Source organism: Natrix helvetica (assembly GCF_964273705.1).
Source record: "Natrix helvetica genome assembly, chromosome: 1".
In the NCBI taxonomy this organism is placed as follows: Eukaryota; Metazoa; Chordata; class Lepidosauria; order Squamata; family Natricidae; genus Natrix; species Natrix helvetica.
The window spans coordinates 44,410,920-44,429,668 of NC_138548.1; the positions used below are offsets into that span (position 1 = coordinate 44,410,920).

The following is an 18,749-nucleotide window of genomic DNA, read 5'->3' on the forward strand; positions in this document are numbered from 1 at the left end:
TTGCCAATGTTTGCTAATTCAAAAATATGCAGACCCAAAGTCATCTACCAAAGCATAAGATATGTTTCTTTATCAAAAGGAAGCCTTCAGTTTGACGCCAAACAAATTTACTTAACTTCTGTGGCATTCAGCCTCTTTGTAGGTTTGCTTAACATTCTAGTACTAGGTAAGAAAAATCTTACACTTTTCTCAGCTGTGAGAAAAAGGTGTAAAGTTCATATTTTACTACAGAACAGACCGCAGTTACTTTTGCTTCATTGTGACATTTTTAACATGTACCTTACTGAACAGAGGAACATCTAGTGAAAATACAGCTCTTCCAGAAACTGAAGATGCTATGTGATTTCTGTTATAAGAAACTTATGGTGCAATTGTGGAAATTGCTGGAAAAGAGCATCTGTGTGAGTCAAACATTTCGTTATATCTTGCCACCTAAATAATAAGTAACTTTATTATAGTTTTAGACCAGTTTTTATCTAGTTATCTATATTTTCCTACTCATAGGGCATTTGTGGGCATATCATTTATTATATGCAAGAGAATGAGACTTGTAGAAGACTGTTTTGAAAGTACCATGCTAGACTGACAGTAGACTTAAAAAAAAACATTCTATGCCCCGTTTTTCATTTATGGACTTAGTTGAAATCAGTTAGCAACTCACAAATAAATGCATAGTAGGGTTACAATCTCATCACCTGAAATCTCAAACTACTGCAAAACACCACATTGAAACTACTTTAAAATCAGTGTCATAAACATTTGATTGATAATGGTAAGCATTGATTCCCATCAGAAGAATAATGGAAGGACACATTTTTACATGTGTTTTAGAATTAAAATGGAAACAACAATAACAACATTTGGTGTATCCCAAACAGCATTCTGTGTGAGCAAGGAACCAGGCCTTACCATGCAGTAGTGCATCAGGAGGAGAAAATCTGCCAGCATGCCACAGTGATTAAACTCAGCATAGAAACTAAATTCCCTTTGGAAGGCGTGAAGATTATCCAACTCATCTTTCTCTGCCAAGTGGGCAGGTTTTCTCTAGGCTTCAATCTTTCACCAGTAGTCAAAGCATTAGCGTGCATCCTACTTCAGTCAGTGGGAGGAATATTTCCTCCAGCTTTGCAATGCCATTTCTCATCAGCCTGGAGAAGTTCTTCATTCCTCTGCTGGCATCAGAGAGACTCCAAGAGAAACAAATAAAGATGGGGAGGGGAGAGGGGGAGAAAAGGCAAGAGAGAGAAAAAGATCTTAGTAATGTATATTGAAGCACTGTCAGCTCTCTGAAAAGGAAAGAGGCATTCTATTTTCATACTCCGAGCAATCCAATTTTATCCATTTTACCTGCAGAGAGGCAATTATTTTGTAATGAACAAACATTCACAATTCCCACTTGGCACACATTGTGCAAATACAATTCAGTTTTGTATCGCCAATGAATATTCTCCCAGCCATCAACAAAGAAATGGAAAGATACCTCTAAACTTGCCCTTGCTTAGACAGACAAAAATTGTACATTGGTATTGGAAAGCAGCTGGGGAAAACAGGCATAAGACTTAGTAAAATCTTCCTAGCAAGAGGGGGGGGGGAAGACTACAATTCACATATCTCAACCACCCTAGATAAGGTTTTAATTCTGATTTCAAAAGGGTTAGGTGTCAAAAATAGGAGTGGGGGAAGGACATCTAGAGACGGGTGGATTCTTTGGGCTGCTCTCTTCCCATTACTACCCTGTTTCCCTGAAAATAAGACCTTCCCGGATAATAAGCCCAATTGAGCTTTTGAGTGCATGTGCTGAAATAAGCCCTCCCCTGAAAATAAGCCCTCCATGAAAATATTGCAACACAGCAGCAGCAGCCATGAAGTGACCATGCTCGCCATCTCCTGTACCTCGAAAATAATAAGACCTCCCCAAAAATAAGGCCAAGTGCTTATTTCGGGGCTCAAAAGAAAGTAAAGGCTCTGTCTTATTTTCGGGGAAACACGGTAGTAACTTTGACTTTCCCAGATCTTTTTGCAGGGCTTGTTAACTGATTGTGATTGTTGAACAGTTAATTTCACCACAGTCAGAATACCTCCAAGAGGAACATGCCAAGTGTATAAGAGAGGTTTCTTTCTCTGATCTTCAACTATGAAGATGTATTAATGTTAATCCCCTTTCTGCCTGCTGTCTGTATATATCTATGCCTGTCTTAAGAATGAAAGAATTTTGACATTCACATAACTTAATACATGCATACCCAATCCCCTTGCATCTAATTATCCCTGCAGTAGGCACAGCTAAGAAGCTCTTGTGGGGTTAGGCAAATAGTAAGGCTGCTGTCATTCAACTGGAGTTTTTCAGTTTTCATCAATTTCCATATAGTTGATTCTAATTTTACAGTTAGAACCCCATCCTTATAGATGTAGGTATGGTATCCTGTAATTAACCTGCATTTTGAGGCTGTTTAATCAAGCTGACTCTTCCCATTTATTCTCTCAAGTTGTGAAATAACATTTTTGCTCCAGTCCTAGATCCTGTAACTGTTTCCCTCTTTTATTGTACAAAGTGCCCTGTGCCTACTAGATGTTTAATTCTCATTAATATATAACCTTCTCTTTCTGCTGTCTGAACCAAACAAGGTTTAGAGGGAGAGAAAGAGGTGGCAGGACTATAAAATTTGCCCAGTGAAATCAACCCCTTCATCAGTTAAATTCTGAGGCCCACTGTTAGATACTCCCCCCTCTAGCTGTTGCAAGGACAATAGTAGTTTCCAGTCAGGTCCTCTCTTTTCAAGCGGGAACAGACCTGATTGGCTGAAGCACTGACCAGTTCCCCTTTAAAAAGGGAGCTGCCAGACCTCTCACTCAGTGGATGCCTGTACTTGACCAAAGAAAGAGCTGTTGTTATCTTAGCCCAGTGATGGCGAACCTATGGCACGCGTGCCACAAGTGGCACGCAGAGCCATTTGTCAGGGCACGCGAGTTCACCTTTTTAAAAGCTATTTTTCGCCTTCCCCAGGCTCCAGAGGATTTATAGGAGCCTGGGGAGGGCAAAAAGAGCCCCCCGCCCCTCGGAGGCTTCAGGGATCGTCCGGAGGCTTCCCTGAAGCCTTCGGAACGCTTAAAACCACCCTCCGAGCAAACCGGAAGTGACTTCTGGGTTGCTCGGAGGGTCGTTTTAAGCATTCCAAAGGCTTCAGGGACCGTCCGGAGACTTCCCTGACGCTTTCGGAGCGCTTAAAACGACCCTCCGAGCAAACCGGAAGTCACTTCCGGTTTGCTCGGAGGGTGGTTTTAAGCGTTCTGAAGGCTTCAGGGAAGCCTCCGGATGGTCCCTGAATCCTCTGGAGGGCCTCCAGGGGGGTGGGGGAGGCTCTTTTTGCCCTCCCCAGGCTCCTATAAAGCCTCTGGAGCCTGGGGAGGGCGAAAAAAGCATGTAAAAATGGGGGCTCGCGCGTTGCTTTATGGGTGCAGCATGCCCGCATACTACCCCCCTGCGCTCCCAAATCGGTTCTATCAGCAGCACTGTAGGTGCGTTATCTTGTTTTTTTACTACTCACATGCGCGCGCACCTGAAGCATGTCCCTGAGTGAACCGGCAGTAACAGAAGCCGGAACTCACCCCTAGTGGGTTGGGGGCAATTTCAATAAACATGAAGCTGTTTGTTTCAATCCTGGCACTTCCTTTAATATTGTCCAGCCTTGGTATCCATCCTGCAAATTCTAAATTAGCCAGCAACACAAGAATTTCAGAAAACATGTGCAGATGGATAGGTCAGAGGGGGAAAACACAGTATAAAATTTGCAAGGGCAAATACATAGTGCGCATTTTAAGCACAGAAATGTGCATTCCCCTCTGTAACTCACTACAGCATTCGTCAATAGCAACCCATTATTTAAATGGTAAACTGGGTCAGGATTACAATTACAGAAGGAAGGTCTCAGCCTCTAGTGATTAAATTGCTCCTGTCCTTAAAAATGGAGCCTGCTCTTCTCTGCAGAAATGGATCATTTAAAATATTAAGAAATGTCCTCTTAAAAAAGTAAAGAAAAACTACTCATATTAGTACTAGGTTGGATATACTTTCATCTGAAACTTTTAATTGTGGCTCATATTTCATTATGAAGCCACTTCCTTCATAAAAGCAATAGAAGAACTTGCTTTTAGGTAGAATGGGACTCATACTTTATCTAAATGAGTACTGCCTAACATTACTGTGGTTCTCTAGAATCTCTGGTATAAAGCCTTTAGCTGGGGATGTGTAGGACTTTTTCTCATTTTCTTTTCCTTTCCTCATTTCTTGTATAATTCACTGACACTTGACCTTTAGATTACTTTCTGCCTGCAATTTCCCTTTTTTCTGTTCAATCATACTTTCATTGGGTGTATTTGGACCCTTGTGCCATATTTGTACGGCAGACTAAGCTGAAAAGCTTGGTAATTAGCATTTGTCACACATCTCCCTCAATTGCATATGAATTAAGAATGTTCTGTGCCTTGCTGTGAACTTAAACTAGCTACTATCTGGGATTTATGGAAACTGAATTGTATAATCTAGGGAAATCTTGGATATGATGGAGGTGTTGGGCCAATGATACTGATACTTCAGTATCTTGTATCCTGTATCCAGTATCTTGTATCCAAGGGAGAAGGAGAAAGTACATTCAGAGTTAAGTATTTATCCTTTGTTCCTGTCCTTTGTCTAGCACAGGGGTGTCAAACTGTGCTAACTGTGCCAATAGGGATACGGCCTTCATTGAGGGTCGATCAGGGTTGTGTTTGACCTCGGGTGTGTGGCCAGGAGGGGCATGGCCAGCTCAATGTCTCTTGTGTTGGTGCCTGTGGTAGCCTGAGCACTCTGCCAGCGATAACAGGCTCCCAAGCTGTATTTTCAGCTGTGACGGCCTCCTGCAACCCTCTGCCAGTGAAAACAGAGCTCAAGAGGGCCGCGTGCAGCCTTCCTGAGCTGTGCTCTCACTTGCAGAGGTTGCAGGAGGCCGTCACAGCTGAAAATACAGCTTGGGAGCCTGTTATCGCTGGCAGAGGTACTGTGGGCTGGTCCTTCACTGTTTCCAGGGTGGCCCCATGGGCCAGATTTAAGTATCCCCACAGGCTGGATCCGGCCCCCAGGCCTTGAGTTTAGTACCCCTGGTCTAGCAGATTGTCACTTCTTTTTAACCTTACTTCTTAAGCAAATGGGGTACACGGTGTTGATTTTTCTTCCTGATAGGCTGTAGTTACCTAGCCTCTGGACTTTGCCTATAATGTGTTCCCTCAAATAAATAACTTGTTATACTCATAAATCCTGCCTCAGTAATTAGTCATGAGATCATATTCTCAAACTTTCAGGAACATTCCCATGCTGCAGAACAGTTTGATCACCAACAGTGTAAAGGTGACAATTCCTAGAACTCTGAAAAATACTTCTATTTATTTATAATAATAAACAAGCTGGCGCTTCCTTTGCTCCAAACAACTTTAAGTCACTATTTTAATGACTCTCCCCCAGTGAATCTTTGGAGGAGGAACGTTTATTTTCCCACAATGCTTCGGAAGGTAATTAAAATGGCACCTGCAGGCTTTCCAGGAAAAGGCTGCAGTGCTGCTTTGTGACAGTGTTTTAATATTCTGGTTGCCGGGCAAGCCAACAGGTCTCACAATTTTAGGAACCAATCAAAGGAGGCATTTTATCCAGGGCCCTCACTGACAAACTGGAGCCAATTCTATTGGGAAACACTGACACTAAGCATCCTTTAGCCTTCCATTCAGAACTGATGTTTCAGCAAAATGTTTTCTGCATTTTCTACATTTCTGCTGTTCTATTTTAGCAGGAGTCTTATATGGTATGGGAGGAGGGAAAGACTGGGGGGGGGGGGGAATCCAGTTTTGTTTTCATCCACATATTGCAGTCTTAATTTCAATTCAAGATGTTTCTTTTTTTATAGATTGAATTTGACTGCCTACTTTGCAGTCCTTTATAAAAATAACTTCTCAGCTTACCGCCACACTCTGTATCCCTGACTCAGAATCTATGTTTGTAAAAATACCACACACTGCAGTATATAAAAGAGTACCTAAATACCTTCTCACAAAAGTGACAATTTTTTATTCAAAAACAGAGCTGTAATCTGTCTCTAAGCTCAAAGTGTCTCTTAGGGTTGAGAAAGTGGAGATAAAATGAAGGGAAAGCCCCTTAAGGGAATATTGGGTTCTCATAAAAAAGGACAGGAACAGGATATAAATGAAGATAAGCAATGGAATTTGTGAGTTGCTTTGTATTCGTGTCCCTAAAGAGGTGCTTTGAAGCACAGAAGGGTACAAAGGTAGTCCTTTAGCAATGTTTTGATACAACAGCATCATTTTCAGAAGCACACAAAACCTCTTGAAAGACATTGCTGTGTTTTAACATAGCTTTCAAAAATAGCCCCATATACAATGTATGGGAATTACAGAATCTAATATTGCACGAAGAATTGAATTATCATCACTGTGCAGAATAAATATCTCCAGGCTATCTCTGTCTTGGAGTGTCATTATAACTGAAGAGTCAGTCTCATGAATGGTTTTATACCATGGCATCTCTTAGACTTTTAAAATCAGACCAAGATTTATCTTCAAATTGTGAATCAGATATTTCAGGAGAAAATATAGATTCATTCAGAACCAAGCACATATCAAAAATCATCTTCTAAAAATTTCCTTTCAGAGTACTATTCAGCCAGCTTTTAATTCTAATCAGTTCAATTAGCCATTTCCCTACCATCTAGATTGTGTTGTTTAGATCTTGTCTCCTAATCATATTTCAACCAAAATGTTGATGCCTTCTTTTAAAAAATTCTTCTCTGCGGTTAAATCAATTCTGATTTTTATCAATGGCTTACTGAATGGAGTGGAATTTGTGTTAAATTGGCGCTAAACTAAGGAGGTTGTCTAACATCTTACCGAATCAAAGCATAATTCAAAATGACATCGACAGACAGTTCAAATACCACAGGATGATGTTTAACTATAACAAATATAAAGAGGTACATCATGGTTGGGAAAATCGAATGCATAGGTTCAGGTTTGGCATGAGTAAATATTAGAAGAATATAGACATCCCAGTGGACCATTAGCAGTATATGAGCGAAAATTTGGTACCTCAGTTGCACTTGAAATATTGTGTTCGGTTCTTGGGACCACAGATTAAAAGGAAAATATGTGGAGCACATTTAGAGAATTAGGATAATCAGGGGGAGAAGGCCTATGAAGAATCATCAACAGAATTGGGCATGTTTGACTAAAAAGAAGACCAAAGAGGAAGGTTTTTCAGTTTAATGACTAAATAATTGCTCCAGAAAAGAGGAAAACTGTTTTTGTAGGGGAAAAGATCAATAGATTAAATTTAAAAGAAAGGCGAAACATTAAAAAGAATTTTCTAACAATCATGCTGTTATGTGATGGATATCCTATTTAGAAGTTTTCAAATGGTGGCTGGGGATGATTTAGTAGATTCTTTTATTGAACAAAGAGATGGATTTGGCAACCGATAAGGCTATATGATTGTTTCCCATTATAAGATTCTTCATTGTGTTATTGGTTATGTCCATGCCTCCCAGAACTGATAATAGCAAATCATCAAAACATAGGCCAATTTTTCCAAATATTAAAGGCTGCTTGGCTTAACTAAGATTCACTCTTAACTTTCTCCGGATACGAAATAATGACTGATTTTATTGTAATAGAGAATTAAGTGATAGTTTTTTTTAAAAAAAATACGTTAAAAAGAAAATCAGCCAGATGAATTAAGGAAGAGAAATGTTGGATTTTTATAAAATTAGCCCACAATGATAAGCTTGAGGACTTGGAAATAATATATTTTTAAAATTAAACTGTCATGAAAGAGTCATATTTGTTCTTCATTGATGATGTAGCAATAAAACCAGATTTGTTGCCAGATATGCATTCGCTGAAATTTGCATTGAAACCCTCTCCTCCGATGAGCATTCCTGCATATTTTCAAAAAGTATTTGTCACAGAATACTTTACATCTCTAAGTATATATATGAATATACAAAGTGGGTGCTACTTCAGCAGAACAGATTTATGAGAAGAAAATCAAATGCAAGTCTGACGTGGAAAAAAAAAAGCTGAGAAAGGATTCCAGAGAAGGAAAAGGAGAAGCAAAGAAGTTTGCAGATGATTAAGCCATAAAGTAGAGAGAGACTTCTCTAGTACTAGACAGAAAATAATAAACCTGCGACTTCCGGTCCCGGCGGCTGACGGCGACGGGCAGAGACTGCTCGCCCCGCGCATCCCCGGTGGGCTCCCCACTCCTTGGGGGGCACAGGACGCCCCGAAAAGGTGTTCTGCCGGAGGAGCAGCGCGGCGGGAGGACCCCTGCATCGGCGGCGGCCGTCGGGGGCTCTCGCTTTGCTCCATGCACCAGGGAGCGCGAAGGGGAGGTGCGCTGAAGCGCCTTCGCTGTGAGGCTGTCCGGAAGAAAAAAAAGATACTTGAAGGATGCAGCGGTGGTGCGGTGAGCACTTGCTGGAGTGAAAAACGTCTGTTCCCTGCCAGGGTGATTAGAGAGTTCCCTTTTGCCTGGTCTCTCTACCCCCCGAACTCTCTTGGCTGCTCTACCATTCTGACTGATTTTTCTCTATACTGACTGGACTCTTTATTACTAACAATGACATCCAAAAGACCACCTCCTGGAAAGTCCGGCTTTGCTGCCTCTGCCCCGACATCTGCAACCTCAAGTCCGAGTACGCAATCAACATTGACAGCTTTTAAACAAGTTAAAACTACGGACTTGGAGTTTCATCAAATGTTTCAGCAAATTCTACAGGGACAAGAGGAAATTAAGAAACAGCTGAAGGAGATGAAAGAAGAAATTAGAGGGAACCAGGAAAAAATTGACAAGAACTCACAGAGACTGGATCTCTTGGAGCAGGGGGCGGCTGAGATGAGGGGGGGGGGGTGGAGGGCGTGCAAAAGGGAAACAAAGAGCTTGATACCCAACAAATGAAAATAGAGTTTGAGAGAATGTCCTTTTATCTTAGATTTCAAAATGTGATGGAGACAGATGATGAAAATATTAGGGACATCATGACAACTATCTTGGCTGAGTATACCCAGAAAGAAAAGCAACAGATGGGGTGGGAAATAGACCTGGTCTATAGAGTGAACTCCGCATATGCTAGAACACACAATGTCCCCAGGGAGGTGCACATTAAATTTCTTAGGAAAAGCACAAGAGATGAAATTCTGAATACACAAAGGGGACAAGCCCTGATATACAAAGATAAGGAGATAACCATACTGAAACAGATCCCCAAGAAAGTGAGGGAGAAAAGAAAATATTATTCGCAATTGGTGAATAAATTATACCAGAAGGGGGTGTGGTTTCATTGGTTGCTGCCTGAAGGTATGTTAATATTCTGGGAGGAGACAAGGGTCAGAATTAACACACCCATAGAGGTGCAGGCCTTTATGGAAAAAAATAAACTACTCCTAGAAAAGCCAGAAGACATCCCAGTAGATACACAAGACACGGGAGGGGCCGGAGCACTGCCAACGGGGGGAGATGGGGCGACATCAAGAAAGCTTAGATCACACAAATAAGTAAGAAAATCCACATCATATAAATTGATTGAAATTATTTTTGAATTTACCACACTGACTATATGTTATTATGTAATATTTGAATGCTATGCAAATGTACACCATGAGTCTGGAGGGGGCGTATTCCTACCGCAGTTTGCGGCTGCCACAATTTGTAACCATCCCCATACTTTTTCCTTTTGTAAAACATCAAAAAACCAATAAAACTTTGTTTTAATAAAAAAAGAAAATAATAAACCTGCATTTCCCCCCTATCAGATCTCACTCAGTTTGATTAAAAGGCCTTTGCTCTTGAAATTTTCTCTGTGAAATTTTCTCAGTGGAGAGTGATCTTGGACTTACTTCAATGCTTGGTGACTCATAGGTGGGTCTGAATGGTATCTCTTTCATTATATAATAATCTCTCCAGCAATTTGCATCCTCCCTGACTTCTCCCAATTCATTGGAATTTTTTCCCAAGCTGAGTATTGAGGACAGCCAGAGAAGCTCTATGGTAGCAGAATAATGTGGAACACCAATAGCATGGTAAAATAAGTTAAAAATGCTGGTAAAAGAAAAATAATTTCTTATTTTCTTTGAAAATAAGGCCAAAAAAAGGGACTTTTTTTAAAAAAGAAAACTTCTGACAAATGGCAAAGCAGACTTTGGGCCCTCGTTAGCTTTAGCACTTCAAATGGCTAGAATTGCTTGCAAGAAAACACTAGTTAAAAATGTCATTGTATCCATTATACTGTATTTCTGGGTGAAATACAGTGTGAATAAATGATTAAAATATTCAACATTAAATTAAAGCCAGACTGTAATACCAATGGACAAGAGTATTTCTTGCATTATCTTAACTCTTCTATAATTTTTTAATTAAAGTCAAACCAACTAACAACCCTGGTGTCAGGCCTGCAGTCATCTTTTCTTTTGGGTCTTTGGCCTGCCACACTTTCTATTATTTTGCTATGCATTTTCTATTGTGGGAAAATGGGAGGAGGGCTTGTAAGGAGTCACATAGTATGTAGCCATAACAAAATTCTTTCTAGAAAGCCAAGGTCATCCTTTGTCTTTGCACCTCTGCACCTGACCAGAATTGGATGGGTGGAACTGCCAGCATGGCAGTGGGAGATTGGACCATGTGATGGACTTGTGGGTATGGGGCAAGATCTTGAACTTTCAACCAGGTGGGGAAAACCAAGGAGCTTTCATATTTGGGTTTTCCAAAATGTGCCAACATGGCTCTCTTAATAGATTGGAACTTTGAGCAATACCTTGCCTTGGACTCTGATTTAGTTTTGGGTGCTATTTGGAACACTGACACCTGGGCAGGATAACTTTCCAAGAAGCTAGAAAGTTACCCCATAGTTTAAAAATTATTGACTGTAGGAAATATATATACCATGTGTACTTTTCAGCAAGTTAACATTGTAATGTCCTATACAATGGCTGCTTTATGGGAAAAAAATTAGTTCAGTCTCCCAACAATATATGAAAAAGGAGATTGGCTGTAGAGATACCTTGGATACACCAGAGAGAAGTTACTGATATACAGCATCATCTGTGAAATTCCACTCTCAAGCCATCTGTTATACTATAATATAAACTATGAAAATATGATATATTATATTATAATGTAATACACACTATGGAAAAAGCAAATAATTGTATATGTTTTACTGCAATTGACAGATGAGTAGATTGAACTGAAATATTTGCAAAGCGGTTCTGACCTATTTTTTTTAAAAATTATCATCTAAATCAACTGTGTTTTAATGACATTTACTGAACCACCAAATTTAATATTGTTTCAGGATGCTCAGATAAAGACTTGTAAAAGCACCTGAAATTTTGAGAGTTTCTCAAAATTTCTCCTTCAGCTCACCAACCAATTCAGGTTCTGCGGATTTGTATTTCATTCTGTTTCTGCAATGTTTCAACACATTGTCTGTACTACTTATGGCAACCTGTTTCTGACCTGGAACGCTCTCTCAGCGGCGATCTGGGATGTTAAATTGCTATTAAAATTACGTCTGGATATGTAGCTGGACCTGGGTTTGAACACTATTCTACTGCTTTGTGAGTCAGTGTGAGTAAAAATAGTGGTAATGGTGAGGCCAGTTTTTTTTTAAATCAAGATACTTGGTTTTATTTCTGTTTTTTAAAACTAAAATAATCAGTAAAACAATGAACTTAACCAATGTAGTTAATGTTGCATGAATTCATGGCTAAAGTAAAACACATTTCCAATGTGGGTATCAAAATGGAGCTATTTTTTCCATTCTGTGTACAAAAACTGATTTGATTGACAGTTGAATCTTGGTTCAACATCATCCCAGATATCTTCACTATCCTAATAAGCAACATCCTTGTGTCTAGGGGACACAAGGAAAGCTGAATGGCATGCAGTTTTTTTCCTCTAGCGTTTTTTTTATACAAACAAACTGATTGCCTCCACTTGTTTATTGGTGAAACTAGGCTTCCATGGCTGGATCTAATTCATCCCTACAAAAGAGTTGCTATTTACATAAAATGGGAAAAGTCATTAAAAGTTTACATGATGCCTCTAGTTTCCTTTTGAGCAATAAATAGCAATTCTTAGTGTCAGAGCTTCCATTTAGAACTGATGCATGGGGAAATAGATTAATCCCATTCCGCTTGCACCATAAAACAATCCAGTTTGGGTCTTATATCCATATAACACTGTATTTAATTTTTACTGGATAGCTGTTATTTCTATGATGGACTATTCTTTATCAGTCAAGGGAAGCAGATGGCTTCTGCTATCAGATCTCCAACAACATCTCCAGGAAACGGGCTTCAGATCATATCCTAAAATTTGCAGGTGAGGTTTCGGAGTGGAGGGATGTGTCCTAAACAAATGATTTCTTAATCTGCCTAGCTGAAATCTATGGCACATTTGCAATCAGCTACCTAAAGCAGCACCCAAAACAAAAAGTAAGCTCAAAAACCCCTTGCTGAAGTGAGAGGTGTCTCTTCTTAGATTTTATACAGCAGCCTCTCAGAGGCAAAACAAGCAAAAGTGATATTTTCATCAGTTTGGTTTTAAAATGCTCATTTCCTTCATTGCCATTAGAGGTCTCCAAGTCTTCTGCTATATGCCCACTTTCCTGCCACATGCACAGAACTTTTCTCTACTAATGGTACTCCACTTTAGGGGCAGAGGAAGGACTATGTTATAGGGCTGAAATGCAATCACAGGGATCACCCAAATGGTATGTCATCGTCGTCGTCATCATCATCATCATCATCATCATCATCATCATCATCATCATCATCCATTTATTTATAACAAAAAGGACACGCAGAACTGCAAGAATAATCTAGTTGAATTTGCAGGATTACCATATAGAAACCTCCAAAGTGGATCAAACTATTCTAAATTTGACAGGTGCATTTTCTTTGTTTCTGAAGCTCATGACAGAAACAATAATCCTCCTGTTTATAATAATCATGTAATGACATGACACGCAGGATGTGAATTTCCTGAATTCAAGAGTGATTGTTTGCCTCAAATCCTTTTAAACGTAAGCCAATTTACACTTTGAAAGGATGTTTTAATAACTTCAGCAAACTAATAGTTATATTTGTTACATAAATGCCACACATTAAATTTGATTACCACATATACCTAAAAGAAAAAGCAGAGGAAATTATATCAGTTTACTAAAGGATAAGACCACATTGTAGTGAATTAGTATTATAAGAGTCTGTTATCACTTGTTTGCATTAGTAGGCATTATTGCTTTCATATTATAAAGAGGAAAATCTGCTTCCGTGCACTGCAATTTGTACAGATGAAACATTTTCTAAAGAATTGGGGCCATTTTTTTCTGCATTGAATTAGCCTCCCGGAAAATAAAAAGGAAATTCTGCTTCAAATTGAGAAATCAGTTTATATAGTGCCCCTCCCCCCACCGAAATCAGAAATTATTGTAAAAACTGAGATTGTGAGACAAGTATTTTGCATCCCTCTTTATAATCCTAAATAATCTTACTTAGACTTTCAATGCAGATAATCTCAATACTTGGAATTATTTGACTGTACATTAGAAGTAGGCGCGGAAAACTGAATTTTAAAGGTTACTTTTAAAGAACCCACTCTCATTAACAACATTAAATGGTTTGTCTTTTCTATGGAACTATTTTCATTTTCAGTTAAATTTTCAACCCTATTTTTAATGAACTCATATGTATCAATTCTCTTAATAATGTTTGCAGAAAGGATGCAAAAGTTGCAAGCCACAGCACACTGAGTATGCCAGAGTAAACATGCTCAATCTGTGATGCAACTCCCTCAAGCACCATCTCTTGAAAATAAATATGTTCCACTGGTTGTCTATGAATTTACTTCCAGGGAAATGTGATTAGAGTTCAACATGCATTAGAAAATTGAGAGAACTAAACAAATTTCATTTTCATATTCTTTTATTTAATTAGGAAAAAGGACTAATATCAAATAAATTCCTGCAGAACTCTCATATTGTAGTGTCACATTGATAAAGAGCAATATTATATTTTTTTCTGTTTGCTTCATACAAACAAAGACACTCTTTCACTTCTGGATTCTTATTTCTCTCTATCATTCTAAATTCTTTTAAATCTTTATGTTTTAATATCTCACCTCTTTTCTTTGACTGCTCATAAGTTACTTTTGAATTGTAAACATGTATAAGCAGAGGTGCTAAATCATTATCCAATGGAGAAAATGTAATATTGTATCTGCTGTTAATTAAGCATACAGCTAATCACAAACTTCAATTATAATTTTCCACTGTTGGTAGGCTGGTGTTCACATTTCATAAGATTTCAAATATAAATATAATATAATATAAGCTAATTTTTAAAATGTTGCTTTTTATAAGCAAATATAGTTTTCCATTTGGTAATGATACAGTTAACATTTATCTTCAACATTGCCTCTTACTTATTAGCCATTCCCTTGAAGTCAGTCTTAAAATGATATTTTAAGCCTATAGTAACTTTGTTTTATAATAATTTTATGACAAAAGGTACTGAAATGAAAATTGAATTAAAATACAAATATTATTTTTTTATATATTGAAAATAGCTCTCATGATCAAAACTACAGTATAAACAACCTTTTAAAAGCAATATGTGTATTTAAAAAAAATCTAATGATCTTTTTATTTAAAAGTATGAACTCTTAAAATATGGACCTTTAGTCTTTCAGTAGTTTCGGAGATGAATCAAATAACACAGATTAACTATAAATCCCATTCACAAACTTCATTTTAATCTGGGGCTTCTATTCCCCTTGTCCACATTCAAAATAATGGAATGTTGAAATGAATGGAATTCTGATTTGTGTGAAAACCCAGTGACGTAAAAGCTTTGGTATAACAAAGATTGAGAAAGAAAATGAAAATATACATTTTGGAATCATGCAGCTCAGCCCATGTATTTTTACCTAAAAACAGGTACACATCAAGTAAGATTTATTTCAGAAGAGAAGAGTCTAATGTCCTAGCATCCAAACTTATTCAGCTTAATAACACCTTTGCTTAGCCTGGCTAAGATACAATAGCAAAAAAGTACCACTCTGGCAACAGTAATCTATTCAGAAATAATTACCAAAGTGTTATCATAGTGGATTGTTAAGAGTGAATATCATGCCTTTTTCCTCTTGCAAATTAAAAGAAGCCTTAAGACTCACCCATTCCACTAACAAAGCGTTTTAAAAGTTTAATCCATCAGAATGTTCAGGTCTTATCCTTTCCAGGATATCAGCTCTTCAAATTAATCAGATGTGGAAAGAATAACATTCTCTCCAGCGCTTATCCCGCCTGGTTAGTGACAGCTCTTTATGGATATCAGCAGCCTTGCTGAAGTATTATTGTAATCCACCCAAGCTTCCCAAGATTGCTCAGGAGATTGAGTCTGAAATATACATCATCTTTCATTTTGGAAGCTGCTCGATGCTCTCCCTGCTGTATGTCTCGCTTCTGAGATGCTTGGATTATCTCAAACTGGAGGTAGTACAGACTTGGCTATTTATACAGCTTCTGCGTTGCCTGCCTGGAAAAAGAAGGAAGAGGAACAAATGGATCTGAACTCTTCAGAGATGCAAAATGCTTTCACAGGCGTAGGCATTTCCCAAATCAAACAGTTTTGTATTCATCAAACTGGAAGGCAGCCCCTGGGTTTGAAGAAGGCAAGAAAGCAGGCAAAGATACACATGGCTGTGTGGAGATTCAATTCAGAACAACAAGGAAAAGGAACAAGTAGCAGCAGAAGAAAACAGCGGGAGAGGTTGAGCATCTTGTGATTGCCTTGAATTACACTCCTTAGGGAGGGGGGGATTTAAAACAAAACAAAACTGTTGAAATACAGCAAGGAAAATAATCAGTTGGATCAGCTAAGCTTATACAACACATGTTTTCATTTGGCTGATGTTTAAGCCTCACAGTTTTAGTGCAGAAAGAACAAGATTAGCCTGTGAGTAATATCCTTTCTCAGTGTTTCAATACACCCTGATATCTACGGGGTTTATCCTGAGATGAAATGATTAAAATAATTAGACTAGTAAACATCAAAGTTTACATTCATGAGAAGACCTTTTGAAATATCAAATGAAGGGATAATTAATATTATATGATTTCTGATAAAATGATGTGGTTTTCTCTCTCTCTCTCTCTTTGATAGCGATTGTTTGCACTACCGCCTTCTAATTGGTAGAGCTAACAACCTTTCTGGCCACAGCAGGGCTGGCCTGGAAGGGGTATTGCAATCAAACTGGTTGCTAAGTCTTACTTCAACATTGGCCTCTGCAATATCAGAGGGCAGCAGCGGGGGAGAGAGGCCAGATTGAACACAGCTTTGCCCTTTATCAAAATTAAATTGAAGAGGGGCTGAGAGAGAAAGCTGTAGAAACTGCCCCTCCCATCCTTTGGGAACTTTCACCCAAGACTACTATTTCATCCTGTGTAGAAGAGTGGAAGAAGAGGAGGAGGAGGAGAAAAAAGAAAGTAACCTGATCCTCTTCAAGCACACAAAGCAGTGGTGCTATTCAACCGGTTTTATCCGGTTCAAGCAAACCGGTAGCGGTGGCGGCAGAACATTCCGCCCACCTGCCCAGATGTCATCACACTCTGTTTTTGATGCTCTGCACATGCACAGAAAGTCCTGCGCCTGCACGGAGGTGGCACGTGAGAGTGAGGTGAGCGTGTGTACGCTCTCACATTTGTGAACCAGTAGCGAAGGTAAGTTGATTTTACCCCTGACACAAAGTCTTGTGCCAATAGGATTCTACGGATCAGTGCTACAAATGTACAAATTGGCTTTTCTAATTTTCACATCTATGAAAATGATTGTAATATTCAAACAGAATTTCCATATATTCAATATATATAATATATATATTATAAGGTAAGTTAACAAAGCAGTGAACACAGCTGAAAAAATTCTTTCTTAAGCACTAACACTTGATAATTTTCTTGTTGTTTTTATCTGGTAGAATTAACAAAATTATTAGGGGAGATAATTTTTATCTGAGTACATCTTTATGACATGCATGAATGGAAAACCATATAATATATCTGTTCCATAACTATAAAATATCCAGATAGACTGAAATTGATCAAGAAATTCTAAATCCCACCATGTTAGCAGCCTGAAAACATCAGACTACAAGATTGCCCTTTTGCTGTCTGAAATACAAGCTAAAACAGAGCAGTCCCAATATAATCAAGAAAAGATGGCCAATTTACTTATTTGATTTCTCAGTTATCTATTCATAGTTTCAATTAATCCTTTATCATACCAGTTTGATAATATTGTAAAATCAAATTAATTTTTTTTAAAGCCACCTGGATTCACCTATGTGTGAGTTCGGCAGTTTTGTAAATAATAATTAAAATATGTATGTTGCATATTTCTCCTACTATGCAAGTATTTGTCATATTATATGTATTCACTTTTCACAAATTTTAACACAACACATTTTGCAGATTATTTTGTATAAATGCATATATTTTGTGCAGCATTTTCCTAATATACTTTCCTTTTAATTGACAAATTAGCTTTTAAAATTCAGAGAGGTATAAAAGGTGCTGCAGCCGCCAAAAAAGCCAGCACAGTTCTAGGCTGCATTAACCAAGGGATAGAATCAAGATCACATGAAGTGTTAATACCACTCAATGATGCCTTGGTAAGGCCACACTTAGAATACTGCATTCAGTTTTGGTTGCCACAATGTAAAAAAGATGTTGAGACTCTAGAAGAGCAACAAAGCTGGTTAGGAGACTGAAGGCTAAAACATATACAGAGATATACAGAGATAAAATGTATATGGAGATATATAAAACATATAGAGATGGGCAGTGGCAGCAACTGCTTGGCATGGTCTTCTCGCTTGTGGCCCTTGGCTGCCTCCACTGCTCCTCGCTTCTCACCTGCCGCCGCAGCCACTTCCTCTTTTTCCGCCTCCAGTTGCTGCTACTGTGTAGCGATGCTGTAAGGCCACCGCGGTGCCTGCAGCAGAAGCCGCGATGGTAACACTGTGGCCTGCCCAGGTCTGAGTGTGAATCGCAGCCGGGCCCTGCCTTTCTGGATGGGGAGAGCGAAACCCTCCTGGGCTGCCCTTTAAGGAGGGGGAAGCCGAAGAGCTTGCCTCCCCCCTCCCCAGTCATTCATTTCATTGCCTCCTTCACCTGGGAGGGAGTTCTTGCCCATTTGACCTTCTCTCTTCCTCCCTCCCTCCGTGTCTGTAGCGGAAGAAAGCCTGGCACCCCTCTAGCTGAAGAAGAGGAAGAATAAGCTGGGGGGGGGGCAGGTTGGTACTTTGAGGACCATGAAGAAATTTTTTTACTCTCGTTGGGAGCAGGGAGGATCCGGCGCTGGTTCAGGCACCCTAGGAGGGGGTAGTGGTGGTAGCATGGGGCCTCGCAATGGATACATTGGCCAGGTCTTCAACGTGGGGAGGCAGCAGGTGATGGTGGAGGAGGTAGTGGCAGAAGGTGGCTTCACCATTTCTGGTGAAGACCAGCAATGGGATGAAATGTGCCCTCAAATGAATGTATGTAAACAACTAATATAGAGAACAGTTGCTGGAATTGGGCATGTCTAGTTTAATAAAAACTAGGATTAGGAGTGACATAATAGCAGTGTTCCAACATCTAAGGGATTGCCAAATA

General features: G+C 39.1%; 1 protein-coding gene across 4 annotated transcripts in view; it reads right to left on the reverse strand.

The window, feature by feature from the left end:
- Positions 1–15,855, reverse strand: part of TUNAR (transmembrane neural differentiation associated intracellular calcium regulator) — a 72,342-nt gene extending 56,487 nt beyond the window's left edge. For 2 of the 4 annotated variants that reach the window (XR_014173973.1, XM_081937391.1), the window contains exons 1-2: positions 15,272–15,855; positions 910–1,187 (exon numbers count right to left, since the gene is read on the reverse strand). Coding sequence is in view for 2 of the 4 variants with exons in the window: in XM_081937391.1 (XP_081793517.1) it covers positions 910–948 (39 nt within the window). In the remaining 2 variants the exon portion in view is untranslated. The remainder of the gene's footprint in view (positions 1–909; positions 1,188–15,271) is intronic. The other 2 variants (XM_081937392.1, XM_081937393.1) reach the window with 2 other exon arrangements.
- Positions 15,856–18,749: the final 2,894 nt, after the last annotated feature.